Source organism: Ptiloglossa arizonensis, chromosome 4 (assembly GCF_051014685.1).
Source record: "Ptiloglossa arizonensis isolate GNS036 chromosome 4, iyPtiAriz1_principal, whole genome shotgun sequence".
In the NCBI taxonomy this organism is placed as follows: domain Eukaryota; kingdom Metazoa; phylum Arthropoda; class Insecta; order Hymenoptera; family Colletidae; genus Ptiloglossa; species Ptiloglossa arizonensis.
The window spans coordinates 24,597,142-24,621,190 of NC_135051.1; the positions used below are offsets into that span (position 1 = coordinate 24,597,142).

The window sequence follows — 24,049 nt, forward strand, 5'->3', positions numbered from 1 at the left end:
ACGAGACTCGTTTCTCACGACTCTAGGTCTGTTTACCCTCGAACAGTGTCGATCTATAGCCGAGTTAATGGCTCGCGTTCACTTATTTAATGCCACGCGCGACGACTGCCGATGCCTTGGCTCTTTCCACGTTGTACACGCGTAAAGAAACCTAGTAATTTTCCTCGCATTAACTAATCGACTAATCGACTAATCTTGCCCCATTAGTACGTACCTCGATTTTCTGCCAATAAGTATAATCCGCGAAATTGGCCAGTGCTTACGCCATCTTACAGGAATTATAACCATTTAAAATACACAGGGTGTTTTATCTCGACACGGTGGAACATCTTACGAGCAACCTACGGTATAAAAAAAAACTATTCTTACGAATGTCGTCCGGCGTGGAGAAAGTAAGAAAAATTAATTACACCATATAATACGTTCTTATAGCTAAAACTCGTCTTACCTTATTTTACGTTAGAATCGTAAATGGAATTTTACCTGTCGAGGTAAAATACACCATTGCACAATAATCCTGTAACAAGTAGTCGAAATCCGAAGAAATTAGCAAAAGAGGTGGGAGTTCACGAGATGAAGAACTCGGTCTCGGCAGTTTTGGGCGAAGCTGGGTCACATCCTCGACCTCCCGCCATCGAGCAATATTTCACGATATCTTCTCGGATTCTTGAGGGCCCCCGCGGGACCCCCTATGGCCGTTGGCTACACGAAAGCATATACGTCACTGACGCACTGTCCGCGGTGATTCCTGATGGATCCCGGGATTCGATGGGAACAAAAGAATGTTGGTTTAGCATGGAAGGCGTGTTTGTTATTTTGATGAGGTATAATGGGATGGATCTTGGGTGTTGATGCATAGCGCGTAGCAGGGTGCCGAGTCCAGAATCCCGTGGATCCAAATGGAGATCGGGTACGGGGCCCCGTAGGCTTCTTCGAGACCCCTGTAGACAGGGGCCGCAACACGTCCATCACGTGTCACGGTTATGTATTTAGACATATCTCACTGCTATCTTCCATATCGTTCCTTCCTCGCTCCCCTCTCTCTCTCCACCTAACCTCCCCCACCGTGTTCGGTTCTGACCTTTCCGTTTACCATTTTTCTTCTCCCTTCCACGATCCACGTATTCGTCTTCACTTGCTACCAGCTTATCGTTCCCCTTTCTCCGTATTACTACGATCGGGTGCCCGAGAATCCGGCGCGGAAAAATATTATTACCACGCCGCCGTCAGAGTGATTCGAATCCCGCATTCCACACGGTGGCGGCCTCGAGATTACGCGTAACCTGTTCCATCGTGCGGTAGTAAATCGAACTACTCTCGTAACGCACAACACCGTCTCTCCTCCGAAGCGAAATGAGACTCAGAATCGACCTCTTGTCGATCGTTCGTTTTCCGTTTCCATCGATCCCGGTTTTTACGATTCAGTGGTATTTAAATTTCTATTCTTTCACGGAAATTTATTTTGAAATAATTTTTTTCTTTGTATTCGTAGACACGGACGAAACTCACTGCGGCGACGTTAGATTACGTGTAACTTGTTCCATCGTACGGTAGTAAATCGAACTATTCTCGTAAGGAACAAGACACCGTCTCCTCCAAAATAAAAGAAATCTTCCAATCGACTTTTCGTCGATCCTTCGCTTTCCATTTCCATCAATTCCGTTTTTACGATTCAGTAATATTTAAATTTCTATTCTTCCACGAAGATTTATTTTGAAAAAATTTTTTTCTTTGTATTCTTGACCGCTGACGAAACTCACCGTGGCGACGTTAAATTACGAGTAACCTGTTCCATCGTACGGTAGTAAATCGAACTATTCTCGCAAAGAATAAGACACCATCTCTTCCCTAATGAAAGAAACTGTAAATCCACCTTTCGTCGATGCTTCGGATTCTATCTCCATCGATCCCTTTTTTACGATTCGGTGATATTTAAATTTTTATTTTTTCACGGAGATTTATTTTGAAAAAAAAAAAGAAAACAATTTTTTTTTCGTATTCGTAGGCGCGGACGATACTCGCGTTCCGACGGGGCGCAGCTCGCTTCGCTATCGCTGGTCGTTCATCGTCCGCTATATTTCAACATTAATTTCCTAGATGGTGATGCATGGCTCGCGTCAGTGTCGTGCGTACGGTCGTGAAGGTTCATCATCGTCGTGCTCGGTTCCAGACTACGGGCGTCCCTCTTCTTTTTCTCCGTTCGATCCGCTCTTTAACCGTCCTTCTCTTATTCCGAATAATCGCGCGCTCGACATAGCGACTCCCTCGATTGCCGCTCGTTAATATCGTCCGGGTTGCAGTGTAGCGACCGGTAGTCACGGATACACGAGCCGCCTGTGTCGATTGAATTTTTTATCGAGCTAACGCAGCAGCCTGTTTCCGAACCGGTATGCCGTTCCGTTGCTTCTGCAACGTTTTCGACGTTTATTCGAATTGCCCGCCATTCGTCAGTTCGTCTCGACGCAGGTTACGATCGTGGAAACGTTAGAGGAAAGCCCCGGTGTTTCACGTGTTCAAGTATTGAGTGTTTCAAGTTTTTTTCTCGTAACTTGGCCGAAATACTTACGGTACGAAACTTTGGGACGGTTATTATTTTTTACAGCAAGCTATAAGGTGACTCCAACGATTCTGTTATTCAGAGCAGAACTTGAAGGTAAAACTAAAAAAAATATTATTCGAGATGCGATTAAAAATTAATTCACAAGGTGCTTGGAATTGTACGAGCAATAAACAGTGGAGGATATTTAAGGAAATATGAGCATACAATTATTTTATGTGTATCGATTTCGATATAAACCGTATCCTTTTGAGGTTAATGTAAGATTCTTTAAATTATAAACAGAATCATTTTTTATGGGTAACCTTGAAAGAATACTTGTCTAGTCTGAAACTTTTGGCTGATAGTGTACTTCATTTAGTGTTGTTCGAATACTCGATTCGAATACTCGATTCGAATACTCGGTTCGAATACTCGATTCGAATACTAGGTTCGAATACTCGGTTCGATTCGAGAATTCGATACTATCGAGCAATTCGAAAGAATTCTATCCAATAGAAATACTTGGACTATTGAAACCTACACAAAGGTGCAATAATAATTATTTTCTCGAATTTGATAAGATTGTTAACAAACAATATCACAGATAGATAACTCCGGTTTGTTAATATAACAAGGCTACGAAGGAAGCAGAGAAGAAAGAGGAAAGTGAAAAGAAAAGAAAGAAGGTAAAATAAAAAAATATATGACCACGTTTGTGCATAAAAAAAATTAGAAAAAGAATATTTTTAATAGATAATACAATAGTTATTCGATTATATCGTAACTGAAAACGGATGGGTTAAATCGAGAAAATGATTGTTACTACATAACTTTTTTTTTTTTGCTAGTAAATGTTCGAAACTCTGATTAATAATCGTTATATCCAGTACTCGATTCCTTCTAGTTACTCGAACATTCGATGGTAGAATTTTTTTTTCAATATATTCTATCACAATATATTCATTCGTTCGAATGGTTTACGAAAGAACCGGAAAAGAAGTCAATCTAATTCTAAATGTCGATCTCATCTTTGTAAATAATTCTAGATTCGATCGATTGTGTTTCCACTCTCTCGTACCATTAACAAAAAAAAAAAAAAAAGAACAGATATATTCCGATGAATGTGGGCGGCACATAAAATTTGATTGAATTCAACGAAGGAGAATGGTCACGTAACTCGACCAATTTGAATATAGATCCAGGAATATTGAATAGCAATTTAGGTGTGTGTGCTGTCTTGAAATTCAAAGTGAAATCCACGGCAACGGGCGCGCCTCGTTCCTATTCTAATCAATTTATTGTATACAAAATAACGTGAATATTTCTAATCATTTTTCTTTCGTATATAAAATAGTTTAAACGTCGGTGTAAACACTTAAACGTTCGATCTTGGGCCTACGAACACATGTTTGTTTGTTTCTTTTTTTTTTACACATAAATTAGATCACGAGTATCATTTTCGCAAAATTTACTATTTTTGGTTCTTTGATTTCTGTTCGTTAATCGCCATTTGCGGTTATTTTCGCTGGTTTCACCATGAAGTTGATGAAACCATCAACGTCCTCGAGTTCTTTCGAGTAGAATTTCGCAGCTATGGTGGCGCGACCCTCGCGCTTGGGCACCATGGAGAAAATACACTCGGCAAGGGCGTTCACTTCCACCGTTTCCGTCAGTTTCAGCTTCATTTGCTCGTCCAAGCCTGGCCCATCGATCAGGAATCGACATTTTTTTAACGGGATTGGCAATGGATTCGTGAACTTGGCTCGTGCGTTCAACGTCTCGCCCACCACTGGATCGTCCTCCAACTAGAAAACAATAAGATTCGATTTTAGGGTAATTTTCGCAGGGAAATGATTCTCAGAGAAAAATAATTTTTGTAGGAGAAGTAATTTCCATAAGAATATAGTTGTCAGGGAAAATTAAGTCTTGGAAAAAGTAATTTTCCCAGGAATATAGTTCTCAGGGAAAATTAAGTCTTGGAAAAAGTAATTTTCCCAAGAATATAGTTGTCAGGGAAAATGAAGTTTTGGAAAAAGTAATCTTCACAAGAATATGGTTCTCAGAGAAAAATAATTTCTATAGAAGAAGTAATTTCTATAAGAATATAGTTGTCAGGGAAAATTAAGTCTTGGAAAAAGTAATTTTCCCAAGAATATAGTTGTCAGGGAAAATGAAGTTTTGGAAAAAGTAATCTTCACAAGAATATGGTTCTCAGAGAAAAATAATTTCTATAGAAGAAGTAATTTCTATAAGAATATAGTTGTCAGGGAAAATTAAGTCTTGGAAAAAGTAATTTTCTCAAGAATATAGTTATCTGGTAAAATCAGTCTTGGAAAAAGTAATCTTCACAAGAATATAGTTCTCAGAGAAAAGTAATTTTTATAGAAGAAGTAATTTCCATAAGAATATAGTTCTTGGGGAAAATTAAGTCTTGGAAAAAGTAATCATTGCAAGAATATAGTTCTCAAGGAAAATTAAGTCTTGGAAAGAGTAATCTTTACAAGAATATAGTTCTCAGAGAAAAGTAATTTCCATGAGAGTATAGTTCTTGAGGAAAATTAAGTCTTGGAAAAAGTAATCTTTGCAAGAATATAGTTCTCAGGGAAAATTAAGTCTTGAAAAAAGTAATTTTCTCAAGAATATAGTTGTCAAGGAAAATTGAGCCTTGGAAAAAGTAATCTTCACAAGAATATAGTTCTCAGAGAAAAATAATTTCTATAGAAAATGTAATTTGCATAAGAATATAGTTGTCAGGGAAAATTTAGTCTTGGAAAAAGTAATCTTCGCTAGAGTATAGTTCCTGGCGAAAAATAATTCTCCGAGAAAAGTGATTCTCGCAGGAAACATGCTCGTCCCAAAAATAACTATTAGAAATAAATCTATCTACCCGACACTTATGTGGCAAATTGTCCACTTACACCATTAACAGCAAAAAAATCAAACAAACACGATAATTGTCCAAAGAAAATTACTCGGCCCGATAATGCGAGTAATAATTTTCAGCGTTACGTTCCAATCAATCAATGTACCAAATGCTCACATGGTAAGGTGTACACTCACGGATCGTTAAAAAAAAGAAAAAGAAAAGAAAAAACTATCAAACAAACACGGTGATTCTCGGAAGAAAATTACCCGTTCCTATAATACAAGCAATAATTTTTAATGTCACGTCCGACTCGATTTACGTACCTAATTGCCTGCACGGTAAATTGTAGACTGGGACACTAAAAAAAAATTATCGAAATGACACGGTGTACTCACCAGGATTTTGATGTCCGGTTTCCTCACGCGGAAATCATCCTGCCCGTAGTACTCGTAGTTGGTGTCCTTGACGGTGGCCAAACAGGTAATGTTGAACGCGCACTGATTCAACAACCGAGGCCCATACTCCTCCCAGGAGACGTCCATGTGCACCTCGTCTAGGGCTCCGGGTTCCACCAGTCGATCCTTGTTTATTGTTTTCACCGGGTCGCCCACACGACCCGTGTAGAGGACCGTTTCCACCCTCAGGATCACGGACACGTTATACTCGTTGTAGCTGTTTCTATTTTTGATCAGCAACACGACACTGGAACACGGAACAACTCGTCACGTCACACATGACCGTTTAAGCGCGTAATTTTGTGCACAGCCCCTCCAATCGAACTGTTTTCAAATTCTCGGCATGGAACGACGCGAGTTTATTTTCGTCGAACTGATAGCCAGTTAGTGGCACACGGCCAACTTTTCAAGTTCCTGTTTAGTTTCTAAACAGTATTTCGGTTGCATCTCGCGCGATTAATCATCAAAGTGTCCGTACGCATTGACTCTAACGAGGGATGGGTCTCGAACCGTTCGACTTCGAATTTTAACGAGCATTCGCAAGTCGACAGCCGCCCAGGCTCGTGATAATACGTGTGAAACATTGACCGTAGATACTCGATGAATCTAGAAACGCGAGCAATTAAAGTTGCGTACCTCTCAATGCACCTAGGTAGTGCACCGCCTAGTTGCACTTACTAGGCGGTAGCGAGGTTGCAACTGACAATGCGAAAACGAGTTCGCGGCTCGTGAGTTGCAACGATAGGTTCTCGTCGAACAGTAGAAATTGTTTTGCAATCGTGCAAGGTACAAGGTGACAATTATCGTATACCTTGCAATAAATATCACGAGGTATTCGATGAGAATCGATTCCAGAATCTGGGATTCACGAGCCATGCAATTATCTTGCACAGCAACTCCGTTAACATGTACTTACGGTACCGCAAGAGGTATTTTAATTAATAATTACGCTAATTACGCTCAATATTTCATACGTATCGTTAGAAACCTGTGCACCATCGACTCACGAAACTCGTTAAAATTGAAATCGGTGACTAGGGCTCTGTAATCTGACGGTGCATCCTTGTCGAACCACCGATGATGTATAAAACTAGTAACCTGAACGGCTGTCCTATCACAATATCGTCCCGGAGCTCGAAGTTGAACATGATATCGTTGAATTCCTCGTTGAGGTAGTAACGACTGAACAGAGAGTGGCTTTGACGCAACGCCTTCAACATGGTAGTTCGTTCCTCGTCCGATCCTGTGGAAAGAAAACCAACCGTGTTGAACAGGAGTTTCATAAGGAGATCACGATTTAGGAGAAGTGGGTTGACTTACGTTCTGGATACTTGTACGTATGAGTGATGTCCTCCCTCGCCCATCTCCCGACCGTTTTCGTGCTGATAAATTGACCGATCCTGAAAAAGTCAGGGAGAGAACAAGAGGTCAGTAGTGGCTGGAACGAAGCGAGCAACATTCGATCCCTAACGCGTACCAATTCACGTAGACTCGGTAAACTCACCCGTACACGTCCTTGCGTATCAACTTCAACGGTTGGGTCGGTCCATTGTATCGCCAGAACACTTTGTCCGCGTTCACCTCCGCGAAGAGGAAAGCGTTGTCGTAGGGGCGCAGAACCTCGCCCTTTTTCACAGCGGCCACTGACGCCGGCCCGCAACGATAGGTGTCCTCGCTCAGCTCTTGAGGAGTGGCATCGATCATTTGCCAACCGGAGCAATCCGGAGACAAATCCATTCGTTTCATCCAGACCTCATCCCACACGTGGAAGTTCCTGTGACGATAATTGGGTTATCATATCTCCTGGAAGTTAAGACTCTGAGATGTTTTTCGTTTTTTAAACACTCCTCGTGCCCCCTGTAAGCTAGGTTGGACTTAGAATCCAATAGTTGGGTTACGACATCTCCTGGAAATTGAGACTCTAAGATGTTTTCTTTTTCTTAAACACTCTTTATACCACTCTGCAATCTAGGTTGGACCTAGAGTACAACACTTGGGTTACGATATCTTCTGAAAGTTGGGACTCTGAGATGACTCCTTTTCTAAACACTCCTCATATCCCCCACAATCTAGGCAAGACCTAGTAGTTCAGTGTTACGTTGTCCAAAGTCTCTGAGTCCTGGAAGTATCTAAGACATTTCCATAGGATACCGCACGAAACGATAAATTGGTCTATACAGTTTCTAGGTATTCTCTAGCCTGTATCTTCGTCCCCATTCAGCGACCCAATATACACATACTTATTCAAGTTACTTGCCATATCGAGTCGCTGTTCATCTCCTCCATGACCTCCCCCTTGTCGTTCACGAAGTAGTCCACAGTTAAGCTACTTTGAGTGTCGTGGGCACTTGCGTAATTAGTCACCACGCGACATGGGAAGCCCAAGGTGCGGCAAACGGTGGCCAACACCCCCGAGAACACCCAACACTGTCCATACTTGACCGGTTTCTTCGTCTTGTAGTATTGCTGGAGTATCTTCTGCGAACCCAGCCATTTGGTAGGTGGTGTGCCGCCCCCAAAATCGTTGGACCAATTGCCCATCAACGCCCCGTTGTCGTCCTGTGCGTTCACCTGCGAACGATCAAGTCAATTAATCCGAGAAATGAATAATTACACACGCTTCACGGATACCCACAGCCGCGGACAAAATGCGGGATATGACGACAGGGTCACTCCTGCTGGATGTTCGAACTTTCCCAACTTCGATCATCAGATGAAGAGCGCAGTCCAATATATCGCGCTCGAATTGCGCATACTTCCAAACGGCTGGTCTCATACGATTGTAACTTCCCCGCCATATCAAACCGTCCTCCGCCAACACATACTCCTGTCGTTGGTCCTCCTCCTCCATATAAACCGTGTCCCCTGGAGAGAGAGAGAGAGGTGTAACGATCGGTGAAGGTTTTTCGTGACAGAAGAAAAAAGTGTAAAATGGTCCTACCTTCGCACCAGGGATTGAATATCACGTAAAATGGATTTTTCATCGCGTAACTGATCGCCCCGTCCAAGTTCTTGTTCTTGGTGTCGATCTCCATCTTCCATTTGCCTATTATCGAGTCCGCGGAGGGCAAGATCTGGGAACGAGAGAAAACGTGTCACCACAGGTGTTCAAAACCGTGATCCTTCTCCAGATATTGGTTCTCCATTGAATCTTTGACGCTTCGAATGGATTTATGATTAAACTTAGGTATCTATTACAGTATCAACAGGGTACGTAGAATTTTTGACAAATAAATGAACATGTTCGACTGTTTCCATTCGGAGCGACCTGGAGAACAAACCAGGAGGACCAATTCTCTTAGAGGTAATCTAAATCCTCCTACGGGTCAAAAGTGACCCGAAAGGGTGAACAAAGAACGTGTTGGCTTGCCTTCAGTCGAAGAAAACTCGGACCGATGGCGTCGACGGTGGCCTTCCAGGAGCTTTCGGAGATCTCATTCGGATAGAGTACAGGCGTCGCGACGAGCGTCCCGTGACCGTACTGGGGTCTTGCGACGCCCTCCAACGTGAAGACCAGGGACATACCGTCGATGTTCCGATCGTAATCCCTGGACAACGTCAGGTTCAGATAGAACTCCTGACCCCGTCTGATGACCAGTCTCGCCTTGTCGTCGTTACGTGTCATCAGCTCGTATCTCGAGGTCCTGTGAGCGTCACCATTCTCGTGTATACACGGGTCCACATCGGTAATCGTCAACACCGGGATCTCGAAGTCCTCCCCTGCGAATAGAATGCATTTCGAGGCGTTCAAGGGTGGCCAGCACGCGTGCAGGTTACGCAACGTGATCCTCCTACGGAACGACGAGCACCCTGATGTAACACGTTTCTTGCTAAATTTGCAACGCGTGCCAGGCAGACTGCCAAACATCGCGATAACGCCGAGAATTATTGTAGCAATAATTAAGAACAGCGTTCCCTAGGATCTTTTCTTCGCGAAACGAGCGAGAAGAACGACACGCGATCGGGATTGAGCACTATGCCTAACCGTAATAGACTGGGTACACGGTAGAATGATTTTCTAGGACTCTTTTGTGTATGCTTTTTTTTTCTTTGGTGAAACGAGCGAAAAGGAGAACGACACGCAATGATAGGGTTCGAACACTCGCGGTGGAATGGCTTTCTAGAACTCTTTCGTGTTCTTTTGTGTATTTCATTTGTAAAATGAACCATAGGGTTTGGGCACTCAGAGTAGAATCGAAACTGTTCAGAAGGCCTCTAGAAGTGCAAGTTATTGGAGCTATGATCAATAAATGTGTTTTCTAGGATGCTAATGTGCTCTTTCTTTTTTTGTTGTCTTATGAAATGATTGAGAAGAAAAACGACACGCGATGATAGACTTTGGACACCCACAGCAGAATCTAAACTGTTCAGAAGAGCTGCAGGAGTGAAAGCTATTGGAGCAATAATCAACGAATATGTTTTCTAATATTCTAATATACTTTTTCTTTCTGTTTTGTTTTTGTTGTCTTATGAAATGATTGAAAAGAAGAACCACACGTGATGGTAGACTTTGGACACTCACAGCAGAATCTAAGCAGTTCAGAAGGGCTGCAGAAGTGTAAGCTATCGGATCCGCAATCAACAAATATGTTTTCTAGGATTCTAGTGTGCTTTTGCCTTTTGTTGTCTTATGAGATGATTGAGAAGAAGAACCATACGTGATGGTAGACTTTGGACACTCACAGCAGAATCTAAGCAGTTCAGAAGGGCTGCAGAAGTGTAAGCTATCGGATCCACAATCAACAAATATGTTTTCTAGGATTCTAGTGTGCTTTTGCCTTTTGTTGTCTTATGAGATGATTGGAAAGAAGAACCATACGTGATGGTAGACTTTGGACACCCACAACAGAATCTAAACAGTTCAGAAGGGCTGCAGGAGTGTAAGCTATTAGAACAACAATCAATGAATGTGTTTTCTAGGATTCTAGTGTGCATTTGCCTTTTGTCGTCTTATGAGATGATTGAAAAGAAGAACCATATGTGATGGTAGACTTTGGACACCCACAATAGAATCTAAACAATGCAGAAGGGCTGCAGGAGTGTAAGCTATCGAAGCAACAATCAACGAATGTGTTTTCTAGGATTGTAGTGTGCTCTCTTTCTGTTTTCTCTTGTCGTTGTCTTATGAAATGATTGAGAAGGAGAACGATACGCGAACGATGATCGAGTTTGGACACTCACAGTAGAATCGAAACGGGAACGGTCTGGAGCGACGATCATTGAACGGCTGGTAACGATCGTAGAATCTATAAAACATCCTTCGAGGATTCGGGAAGGCGAACTCGTCCCTCGAGAACGAACGAAAGACTGAATCCATTGGTAACGTTCGCGTCAAGGTGTTCCCGCTTTCTAGGAGTTCCGTGAAATCACTGAAAGGCCGCTCCTCACCGACGAAGAGGAAGGAAGTGGTAACGCGCGGCGGCGGTGGCGGCGTCGCGACGCGCCGCGTCAGCCGGGTTGCCGTTTACTAGGCGAGTCCGCCGCTCAAGGACATTTCTGCATCGGTAAACCCAGCCATACATGGTGTCATCGATGACTAGCATCGGTAGGAGTCACCTACTTTTCATCCTTTCAGTTTTTCCTCGTAATTTGTTCTATAAGCGCCATAACACCGATTGGTGTACTTTGATTCCGCGAAGTAGTAACGACGATCCCCAATGACGCCTATCGAGAGGTCGTTTAATACGATCAGCATCTCAGGGGCTGGGAAAATGGCGCGTAGGAGAGGTTTCCGGTGAAGTCACGCTCGTTAGAGAATAATCGCTCAACCCTCTCGTCTCGATTTGACAAAATTCTTCGAGTGAAGGATCACGTTATTCTGCTGCGCGTGGAGAAATTAATTTCGTTACTTTGCGATCGTTGTGCAACAATTATGATTCGTGGAAAAATGTGCAACAGTTGCAGAATGCAATTAGACACGTAGAACTTCGAGTATGAAAGTTTGATGCTAAATCAAAGATGAGGGGAACGTGCGAAGAGAAGCTACGAACGATAACGTCGAATCTATTGTATAAATATTTAGTTTCTTAATTACGATCGAGTAATCAACGAGATTATGTATCTTTTCGTTTTGTTTGAGTCCTTATCTGCGGTTAATGTTCACACGGGTAGCTTTCTTTGGACGTATATACGCGTTTATAGTACACTGCGGTAGCTTTCTTGGACGCATATATACGGTTACAGGACACGTCGGTAGCTTTTCCTGAACGCGTATACACGTCCATCGTACATAACGGTAGCTTTTTGCTGGACACATATATACGTCCATAGACCACATCGGTAGCTTTTCCTGGACGCGTATACACGTCCATCGTACACAACGGTAGCTTTTTTTCTGGGCACATATATACATTCATAGACCACATCGGTAGCTTTTTCTCGACGCGTATACACGTCCATAGTTCACAACGGTAGCTTTTTTCTGGGCACATATATACGTCCATAGACCACAATGGTAGCTTTTTTCTGGGCACATATATACGTCCATAGACCACATCGGTAGCTTTTGCGCGACGCATATACACGTCCATAGTACACAAAGGTAGCTTTTTTCTGGGCACATATATACTTCCATAGTACACAACGGTAGCTTTTTACTGGACGCATATGTGCGTCTATAGACCACATCGGTAGCTTTCTCTAGACGTATATACGCGTAACATAGTTAATATTTAACATTTGTCACGCGTTTCGAAAGGCAGTTTTAACGAAATACAAGAAGAAAGCTGATCGAGAGAATTCTGAAGACAAAAAATCACTGACGCATTACCGAATTTGGAAAAAGTTAATTGTTCGCGAGAATTCCAAAGGTAAGAGATTATCGATACGTTGGATTTTTTTGCGATCGCTCGATTCAAGGGAAACACACCTGCGAAGGAGATCCATCTACGGCGAAAAAGTTGATAAATCCTTGACGACAGTATGCGAGAAATTGACCGTCACCTGTTTCCAACGATCCAAGGATTCCGGACTGTCTTTGGTCGAGCGTGATTCGTTACTCTCGTTTTACGATCGAGGAAAGTATCTCGATCACGAGCATTTTTTTTCGAAAAGTTTTTCCTCCTACGGTAACTCGAACGAGAGTAATTATAGAACGAGAATTATAGCATGTTTCATTCGTTATGAAATATTCATTGATGCTTAATGGGAACAGTATACAGGGTGTCTCTGAAAGTAGTGTGCAAGCATCAGGTAACACACTTCGTAAAGAAAAATGAAAATTATTAGAATAACTTTATTTTCATTTATGGCGCAGTTTTCGAAAAGATCTTGCAAACAATGTTTATGCAACATTGTTTATGCAAAACATAAGGAAATAATTTCAAATTTTTTTGAAGAAAGAAAACGAAGAGTAATTCAGATTAATAAAAGTTCCTGTCGTGGAAGAGATAAATACATAAAAAAATTACAAAGCAAATTCTATTCCATTCCGACCAATTAACCGCAGAGGCGTGTGCAATCAACGCGGAAAGAATGCCAAGTAGGTAGCATCCCACTGATTTGTCAACATAATAAAAACGAGGTGATTGGAGATTGTCGTTTCTACTATGTAACCTGGAATGGAACAATTTACCGAATCTGAACAAATTTTAAACTGACGATTAATTAATAAACAAACAAAATTCCACCATTTTTTAAATTTTTTCACCTCGTTGATATTTCCAATCAAGCCACAATGTGACAGAACAGTATTTATCGAATGCCTACTCAAGGAATTGTAAACTCACTTTTTTAACAACTAAACAAAAAAATCTCACCAATTTCGAACGATCTTCCTATCCTCGTCGATATTTCCAATTTCTCCATAATTTTACAAAACTGTTACACACTCTTTTCTTCTTACCAACCCGAACAAATTGTGAACTCGCGAATAACAAACGAAAAGAATAAATCCTACCTAGTTTCGAAACTATATACCCTCGTCGATAGTATCAATTTCGCCATAACAATATACAGTGTGAGCTAATTTGTACCGATGCAAAATCCATATAACTTTCATAATTTTAATTTTTCCTTATTATTGTATTTTTGCTTTTTCATGAAAGTGTAATCTGTCGATCTTTATTGTATCTATTTGTAAAATCTAATATCGTTAAGTCGTCTACATTTTCTTGCTGGCACGAATAATGTAACTCTTCCAAGTCAAAAGTTACAAATTTTTGAAGATAATCGGCCAAAGTTGGTCCAACACTGTAGAAAATTATTACAAAATAAACAACGTTCCCCTCGTAATATTGGCATGAGTAAATCATGCAGGTTGCATAACCGACGCAACCAGTCGGCGCGCCCGAAAAGAGAAAGAATTATTCAATCGACGAAGAGAATCCGCGACCTCGCGCGGATAATAGGATACATCGTTCGCGGAAGAGCCGCGAGGTATTTACGTATGTATCTATTTGGCGTGTAACAATACACGCGCCAGGAAGGTGAAACCGTGGAACGTGTTTCCGCAAACACGCGTTAACGACGTGTCAACGCGATACGAACGATCATCGTGCGGATAAGCGAGCCACGCGAGAAGCCACCGAATGCATTCTTCTCATCGATGACCGATTACGAGTTGCAACACTTTAACTGGAACTCGTGTACTGTACTATTAATTGCAACTCGTCACTGTGTTGATAATTGCAACTCGTGCACTGTGTTGCTAACTGCAACACGTGTACTGTATTGTTCACTGCAACTCGTGCACTGAGTTGTTAATTGCAACTCGTGCACTGAGTTGTTAATTGCAACTCGTGTATTATGTTGTTAACTGCAACTCGTGTATTATGTTATTAACTGCAACTCGTGCACTGAGTTGTTAATTGCAACTCGTGTACTGAGTTGTTAATTGCAACTTGCGTACTGTGTTGTTAATTGCAACACGTGTACTATGTTGTTAACTGCAACTCGTGTATTATGTTGTTAACTGCAACTCATGTACTGAGTTGTTAATTGCAACTCGTGTATTATGTTGTTAACTGCAACTCGTGCACTGAGTTGTTAATTGCAACTCGTGTATTATGTTGTTAACTGCAACTCGTGCACTGTGTCGTTAATTGCAACTTGTGTACTGAGTTATTAATTGCAACTTGTGTACTGTGTTGTTAATTGCAACACGTGTACTGTGTTGTTAACTGCAACTTATGTACTGTGTTGTTAATTGCAACTCGTGCACTGTGTCGTTAAGTGCAACTTGTGTACTATGTTGTTAACTGCAACTCGTGCACTGTGTTCTTAACTGCAACTCGTGTACTGTGTTGTTAATTGCAACTCGTGTATTGTGTTGTTAACTGCAATTTATGTACTATGTTGTTAACTGCAACTCGGGCACTGTGTTGTTAATTGCAACTTGTGTACTGAGTTGTTAATTGCAACTTGCGTACTGTGTTGTTAATTGCAACTCGTGTACTATGTTGTTAACTGCAACTCGTGCACTGTGTTGTTAATTGCATCTCGTGTACTGAGTTGTTAATTGCAACTTGCGTACTGTGTTGTTAATTGCAACTCGTGTACTATGTTGTTAACTGCAACTCGTGTATTATGTTGTTAACTGCAACTCGTGTACTGAGTTGTTAATTGCAACTAGTCACTGTGTCGTTAAGTGCAACTCGTGCACTGAGTTGTTAATTGCAACTCGTGTATTATGTTGTTAACTGCAACTCGTGCACTGTGTCGTTAATTGCAACTTGTGTACTGAGTTATTAATTGCAACTTGTGTACTGTGTTGTTAATTGCAACACGTGTACTGTGTTGTTAACTGCAACTTATGTACTGTGTTGTTAATTGCAACTCGTGCACTGTGTCGTTAAGTGCAACTTGTGTACTATGTTGTTAACTGCAACTCGTGCACTGTGTTGTTAACTGCAACTCGTGTACTGTGTTGTTAATTGCAACTCGTGTATTGTGTTGTTAACTGCAATTTATGTACTATGTTGTTAACTGCAACTTGTCACTGTGTTATTAATTGCAACTCGTGTACTGTGTTGTTAAGTGCAACTCGTCACTGTATTATTAATTGCAACTCGTGTATTGTGTTGTGAACTGCAACTTATGTACTATGTTGTTAACTGCAACTCGTGCACTGTGTTAACTGCAACTCGTGTACTCTGTTGTTAAGTACAACTCGTCTCTGTGTTATTAATTGCAACTCATGCATTGTGTTGTTAACTGTAACTTATGTACTATGTTGTTAACTGCAACTCGTGTACTGTGTCGTTAATTGCAACTCGTGTACTGTGTTATTAATTGCAACTCTTCGACTAGTAATAGGTTGTTCAAAAAATGTTGTCGTTCGATAGAACTAATTAAAGAGTACTGTTCAAAGTTACACCGTTCAATAAGTTTTTAAGAACGACAATCTTTACATCTTTTTTTACATTTATGTAAAAAAAGTGAAGGTGTTACTTTGAAGGTTTATAAGACAGAGCGACGACGTGATCATTTGCAACCTCGCGGGAAGCAACCAGAAAACAAGTGACTCCACCCTGAACCGCGAGCGTGAGGTCACTGTGGAGTCACCGATTCGATGAAAAAATAAAACGAGTGATACATCGGTCCCCTGACCGATAACACTGTGTAGCCCTGTCCAACGAATTTTATTATTAGTATAAAATGCATTTTATGCAAGACAGAAGTTTTATTCGATTTCTTAATAAATTGATAAAAATAATTCCCATCAGATTTATTCTTTCTTGAACGTACCTACGAGTGCGTGCAGTATTTTTCAAACTTTTTAATATTTTTTTAAAAATCCCACACACCTCATTATACACGTGATTACCATACCAATTAGGTGTTAATTTCATTCGGGTCGTTACGATCGAGGAGTTTCCGTAATTGAAGATTCCTTGTGGAATTCGTTTCCATCTCCCTCCCCCGTCCTCCTCCCGGGCACGATAATCCATTAACTCGATTATAATATCCCGCTGAATCGATTAGCAGTAAATATTGATTGATCGCGTAATAACCAACGGTGCCAGGAACGTATGGCTAATTATACAATAAATATCGCGTTAAAACGATCGTGTTACAAAGTGCCTTGCGCCTCGGCCACGAGCGTTGTTCGATTGGTTCGACCGGTTTCGGTGCGAAACCAATGCTATTTCAGTGAGTCAATCGTGAGCCGAGTAAGTTATGGCGCGTACGGTACCTTACATATAGGTATTGTTTTCGATTAAAAATAACGAGGCTGGCCGCCCGGCTATATATACAAAGGTATGCACAAGCGTTCTAGAATCCGGATTATCCGTAACGGTCGATGACGGCTAACGATACTTTCGATGCACGCATGTATCAGACCGGGAGCACGAGAGATTTATATACTACTTGTGACTCTTTCGAATCGATCGACCAACTACTGTGACGAATTGGAAAGATTGCATCTGACAGGAATCGTCACAAGCGTTCTAGAATCCGGATTATTCCTAACGGTGATGATACTTTCAATGCACGCATGTATCGGACATTTATAAATTACCTGTGACTCTTTCGAATCGATCGACCAACTACTGTGACGAATTGGAAAGATTGCATCTGACAGGAATCGTCACAAGCGTTCTAGAAACCGGATTATTCATAACGGTGATGATGATACTTTTAATGTACGCATGTATCAGACCGAGAGTACGAGAAATTTATATTACCAACTACTGTGACAAACTTGAAAGAGTGCATGTGACAGGAATCGTAGCTTGGTTGAGACGTTTTAGTTCGAAGGTTTGGGATCAGGCAGAAATTGTTCAATGCTGACCAAAATCCCCTCACACGCGATACTATATCATTGTTAATTCGGATGACATCTTTCCAATTACTCATAGTAGCGTAAGTGACTCGCAAGAAGGTCTACGAGACAGTAGGGACAGACGAAGGGACGTCAGTTGCTTCTGTGTCGTCTGGGTTGATTTTTTTTCAGCTCCGAGTAATACGTACTATGAGCAGTTGGAAAGATTGCATTTAACAAAAATTGTATTTAGTCGAGACACAAATTGTTCGATCATGTCCACATTCTCTTTACACATGACACGCCATTTTGTAATATTTTGACTTGAAAAAATTTTGTAAACGAAGCTAGAGTTATCGAAAAAGATCTATACTCTTTACTTAACAATTATCTACGAGAAAAATTCCCAAAGTCTACCCATACATAAACGCCTCAAATTATACTCTCTTAAATCCAAGTGACATTTTTCCAATCGCTCATAGTACAATGCATCGATTGACTAATAATTACTATCATTTAACAAGATCCAAAATTCTTCGTTTAGCAATTATCCACGAAAAAATTTCCAAAATTTATTCATACTTGGATACCACAAGGTGTATTCCTTTAATCTCGAGTGACATCTTTCCAACTACTCACAGTAGGATGTATCGATCGGAGGTTGTCAATTTTAATCAGCGAAGAAGAGGAATGCGCGACGAGAACGCTGCCAATGTAAATACTCAAGTAGTGCGAAGGTCTACGCGATAACTTTTACAAAGTGGCTGTAGGCCACGAGCAATAAATACCGTCTATCTTTCTGCTGCATTTTTTTCGCGTCACGCGAAAAATTAGCATTCTTGTCGATGCATAGCATTGTTGGTGGAGTAGGAAAGTCGTCGCGTTTTAAAGAAACCGGCAACTTCGATGATCGTTATCTCGTGATAAATTACGCACATCGTTGAATTAATAGCGCATCATAATTCCACCAAGATTAAATTAAAAGCGCGATATTGAGCCAAAAACGTCACGCATGAATTACAAAAAGTTGCTTTTTGAAAGCTTCCGCATTCGTGGCACCAAATGCAAACAGTGCGGAAACTTTCGCGCGTGGACCAAGGGCACCGCTTGGCAATTTTGTGTGACCCGACAAAAGATATTTTGAGAACTTGCGCGTAAGCAGAGGATAAATTCGTGAGAGCTTTTGAGTTTGGGTAAAGATTATCGTCTGACAAATTTTACAACCAGGCAAAGTGGAAAGTTTGATGCGAGTAGACAGAAACTACCTTTGAGAGGTTTTTTGTATAGACAAAGCTACCTTTGAGAACTTTTGAGCGTAGACAAAGCTACCTTTGAGAAATTTTGAGCGTGGATAAAAGCTACGACTGGAAAACTTGTGTGCGTGGATAGAAGCTACCACTTGAGAGCTTTGGTGTGGAAAGACAGAAGCTACTTTTGAGAACTTTTGAGCGCAGATGAAAGCTACTTTTGAGAACTTTCGTTCATCGATAAAAGCTACGTCTGGAAAATTTGTGTACGTAAATAAAAGCTACCAATTGAGAGCTTTGGTGTGGCAAGACAGAAGCTACTTTTGAGAACTTTTGAGCGTGGATGAAAGCTACCTTTGAGAACTTTTGAGCGTGGATAAAATCTACTTTTGAGAGCTTTCGTGCGTTGACAAAAGCTATGTCTGGATAAACTTGGGTACGTAGATAAAAGATTCCAATTCAGAGCTTTGATGTGAGAAGACAGACGCTACTTTTGAGAACTTTTGAGCACAGATGAAAGCTACTTTTGAGAACTTTCGTTCATCGAGAAAAGCTACGTCTGGAAAATTTGTGTACGTAAATAAAAGCTACCAATTGAGAACTTTGGTGTGGGAAGACAGAAGTTACTTTTGAGAACTTTTGAGCATGAATAAAATCTACACTTGAGAACTTTTGAGCGTGGATAAAATCTACTTTTGAGAGCTTTCGTGCGTTGACAAAAGCTACGTCTGGATAAACTTGTGTACATAGATAAAAGCTTCCAATTGAGAGCTTTGGTGTGGGGAGACAGAAGCTACTTTTGAGAACTTTTGAGCGTGAATGAAAGCTACTTTTGAGAACTTTCGTTCATCGACAAAAGCTACGTCTGGAAAATTTGTGTACGTAAATAAAAGCTACCATTTGAGAGCTTTAGTGTGGGAAGACAGAAGCTACTTTTGAGCACTTTTGAGCGTGGATGAAAGCTACCTTTGAGAACTTTCTTGCGTCGGCAAAAGCTTCCTACAAACAATTTTTGTTCGCATACAGAAAACTCCCGTTTGAGAACTTTGCGCTTGAGCAAAAGCTACCTCTGAGACCTTTCGCGCGCGAACAAAACCGTAATTTGAGTCACGGAACGGTTTCGGCAACCGCGACCGTGATTCATAAAAAATTTGTTTCCGTTGAAACGCCTCGTTAATCATCGCGAACGTCCGGTTCGCGTTCGAAACGAACAAAAGCTACCGGGTCGGGAGCTTTTGCTCATAGCTCGCTCATCGAATTACGCGGAAATGAGTCGAAAGCGTACGAAGAAACTGTCGTGATCCCTGGGTGAATCATGTGAAATCGGTTCCATTGAAAAAAAAAAGAACCGACTCGCGATTCGGGAAAAGCGCGAACAATAATAGAAGTCTGCGTAATGAGTAATGACGTCATGTTTCGCGACGGTCAGGGCGCCGGTTGCATAAGGCCGCTTTCATTCATGGCAATCCACGCGGCCCGCGACCGCTGAACACACGTTGAAACATTAGTCGCGGTTAATTCGCACATTGTGCGTCGTTGGAAAACAACATGCACACCTTCGATGATCACGCGCGCCTACCACACAGAGAAAAGCTACCTACGAGCGCTGTTACAAACGCGAGAATTCTCAACCCGCGTTAAACGATTCGAACCGTTCGTACGAAAATCGAGAATTTATCATTCATTTATCACACGCTGGAAACGAACACATTATAATTACAAGGACGGTCCGGAGGGGGGACGGGGGGCGAAAAAACAAAGGTACACACAGTGTGTTTACACTGTTCGCGAAAGAAGCGGAAGTTGAAGCTTCCCATCTGCCGGTGTTTATTTTCCTTCGCAAAAATCCGATAGATGAGCCATCGAGAAATATTCCATCGTAAATATCTGGAAAATCGTTGAACCTGTTTTCTCAGTATTACAACGGGCAGTAATACTCGCGATTGGAATGTCGTTTTCGATTTCGAGGGAATAATCGGCACCGGTAATAAGTTCTGCGCGTTCCTTGTTTCTTTTTCTTTTTCTTTTTTTTTCCTCGTAAATAATGTTGACATACGCGCAAAGAAATTGATGAAACGTTGCGTTTGTGCGTTGCAACGGTGACTTCATCGCCTCGAAGGTCGAGCAATTCGGTGCACATCGTAATGTTTCGTTAAAACGATAACCGGGATCACGTTGCGGGTGTTCCGAGACACGTTGTGTGGAACACTTGGCGAGGGCTCGGTCTTCCTCTAAAATTAATTCCAAGCCTTGGCGGGCCACCGGAAGACCGAAGATTTTGGAAGTCCTTCGCGGATGGTGTACCGCACGCGTTAACGACTACAACGGCGCGGTTTTATTAATAGAAGACGCGATAATGCGTTTTGCATGCGTCGCACGGTTTTCCGATGGGAAACTCGGGGAATTTATCGTTCGTTACCAAAAGTTCGAAACAATCGCGCGAAGGGGTACCGTTCTTGTCGACGAAAGCTACCTTCGAGTTCTTTGCGCAGAGAAAAGCTACCTTTGAGAAATTTTGAGCGTGGACGAAAGCTACCTTTGAGAAATTTTGTGCGTGGACGAAAGCTATCTTTGAGAAATTTTGTGCATGGACGAAAGCTACCTTTGAGAAATTTCGAACGTGGACGAAAGCTACCTTTGAGAAATTTTGAGTATAGACAAAAGCTACCTTTGAAAAATTTTGTGCATAGACAACTGCCTTTGAGAAATTTTGTGCATGGACAACAACTGCCTTTGAGAAATTTTGAGCGTAAACAAAAGCTACCTTTGAGAAGTTTTGTACCTAGATAAAAGCTACTGCTTGAGAGTTTTTCTGTGGGCAAAAAGAAGCTACCATTTCAGAACTTTTGTACGTAGATAAAAGCTACTGTTTGAGAGTTTTTCTGTGGGCAAAAAGAAGCTACCATTTAAGAACCTTTGTACTTAATAAAAACTATTGTAGCTTTGAGAGGTTTTGCACGTAGACAAAGTTACCTTTAGGAAATTTTGTATATAGGAAAGCTATCTTTGAGAGATTTTATGTGCAGACAAAAACTATGTTTGGGAACTTTTGTATGTAGATAAATTTACCTTTGAGAACTTTGAGCCATGACAAAACTTACACTCGAGAATTTTTCAATGTGGATAAAAGCTACCTTTGAGAACTTTTGAGTCAAGACAAAACCAACCCTCGAGAACTTTTCAATGTGGATAAAAGCTACCTTTGAGAACTTTTGAACAAAGACAAAACCTACCCTCGAGGACTTTTCTATATGGATAAAAGCTACCTTTGAGAACTTTTGAGCAAAGACGAAACCTACCCGCGAGAACTTTTCTACATGGATAAAAGCTACCTTTGAGAACTTTTCTACATGGATAAAAGCTACCTTTGAGAACTTTTGAGCCAAGACAAAACCTACACTCCAGAACTTTTCTACGTGTATAAAAGCTACCTTTAAGAAGTTTTGAGCCAAGACAAAACCTACACTCAAGAACTTTTCAACGTGGATAAAAGCTACCTTTGAGAACTTTTGAGCCAAGACAAAACCTACACCAATTTTTGCGCCTAGACAAAAGTCACCTTCGGGAACTTTTACGCGTGGACAGAAACTACCTTCTGAGAACTTTTGAGCCAAGGCAAAACCTACACCAATTTTTGCGCCTAGACAAAAGTCACCTTCGAGAACTTTTGCGCGTGGACAGAAACTACCTTTTGAGAACTTTTACGCGCAAACATAAGCTACAGCTCGGGCGCGTTATCACCACTCCTGACCTCTAAGTTCATTCAATACATTTTTTTTTCCCCCCTCGACACGTGTCGATATCCCGACATCGGGTCGTGGTATCGTTTGCTCGACAATAGCCAATTAACCCTTTTCACCCGTACACGAGGCGCGTACGCGCTCGAAAGGACACCAGAGATAAGAGGTCTCCATTCACGGTGATTTACGAGCACAGGAATGCTCACTGGTGTCACCAATCCGTAACTGAGATGCAAATGACGCACACTTGTTAATGGCAACGACACTTCCCTCGTAAACGATGAATACGGTTCGTGACTCCCTTGAATTAAAAATAATCTCAGCACGTGTCTGGGTGGGGTAGAGGGGGGCAAGGGATGGAACTTACCTGTTTCAGGCTTTTCAGGTGGTCGTGGAAGAGGGTCCGAGTTCCTGTACACAGGCTTCGAGGGACCATCGGTTACGGTCTCCGGTTTGAACACCGCTCTCCATCTCGAACAAATCGAATAACACTTGCCCATTTTCCACTCGCCCACAAAGTGAACGTATCGCCTAAATACTCTCGAGTTAGCTACTTCGGTCGGTGCTCGATCTCATATTCGTTTTCTCCAAGTGTCCATGAACACGAGGATTGCGCGAGTGGTGGATCAGTGTTCGAGTGCACTCGGTTGCTCGTAACAATACCTGAATCACGAATTCGATCACCAGGTGAACCGTGGATTTATCAATGCGAAACAAGACACAATTAACTCGTACTCAAACACCTTACACGAAACCAACTCCAATCGTAACGATTCGTCTTGTCGCGCGATTCTCGCGTGTACGAAACGAGGAAGTTGAATTTTTGAAAAAAAAAAATAAAAAAGATGAAAAGAATAAAAGAAAAAAATAATCGGACAAACTTTTAAGCGACAACTACTCTTGCGAATGGTTCTACGAGTGTTCTCCGACCGGCGCTAGAATAATGTCACGTCACATTTTAAGCACAAGACGCGAACCGATAGAGACGAAGCGACGTGTCGATCTGTTCGCAAGTAGATGAGCGACTGTCAGAGAATCAGTTGGCACCGAGCGTGATGCAAACGACAGGCAGGATCTCCACGCAGCCTTCGGTTAATTTTTAGGCGGTTAGTAAGAGTTGCGATGCGTCCACCTTTTCGCATAAGCGCATGGTAATGCGTTATCCTTCGGAATTAAACGATTCCACGTAACGCGTTTCGCATCGATAACAATACACGTGTCTGTGGGGAAAAGTTGCGTTATTATCGTCGCGACAATTCGAGCTCGACAATTAGAACCGTGACGGTTCAACGAAAATTCGAATCGAAAGCTTCTCTTTCTTACACACTTGGTTCTTATACGCACCTTTGCGATCGTTACGCTTAACCAGGCTATATTTGCCCGTAACGGATCGCAGTGATCTCGGGGGATTCCCGTGATACCGATTAAGGGTTGATCGATGTCCCACGACGTGCAACCATCCGTTTGGGATAATCATCGATGACATTTACACAATGGT

At 41.7% G+C, this 24,049-nt stretch overlaps 1 protein-coding gene across 4 annotated transcripts; it reads right to left on the bottom strand.

Annotated features, from left to right (window-relative positions):
* Positions 1-3,262: 3,262 nt before the first annotated feature.
* Tg (transglutaminase) lies at positions 3,263-23,570 on the bottom strand. 4 transcript variants are annotated; one of them, XM_076310708.1, is made up of 11 exons: positions 23,300-23,570; positions 22,919-23,214; positions 9,231-9,580; positions 8,802-8,934; positions 8,496-8,725; positions 8,118-8,431; positions 7,365-7,634; positions 7,181-7,260; positions 6,959-7,103; positions 5,801-6,107; positions 3,263-4,344 (listed from the first exon to the last, which is right to left on the bottom strand). In XM_076310708.1, exons 2-11 carry the CDS (start codon positions 23,049-23,051, stop codon positions 4,039-4,041), a joined length of 2,268 nt encoding a protein of 755 aa, XP_076166823.1. In that variant the 5' UTR covers positions 23,052-23,214; positions 23,300-23,570; the 3' UTR covers positions 3,263-4,038. The 4 variants fall into 4 exon arrangements, with proteins under 4 accessions (XP_076166823.1, XP_076166825.1, XP_076166822.1 ...); XM_076310710.1 differs by having other exon boundaries at positions 23,287-23,570; XM_076310707.1 differs by having other exon boundaries at positions 22,919-23,570.
* Between the last annotated feature and the right edge of the window lie 479 nt (positions 23,571-24,049).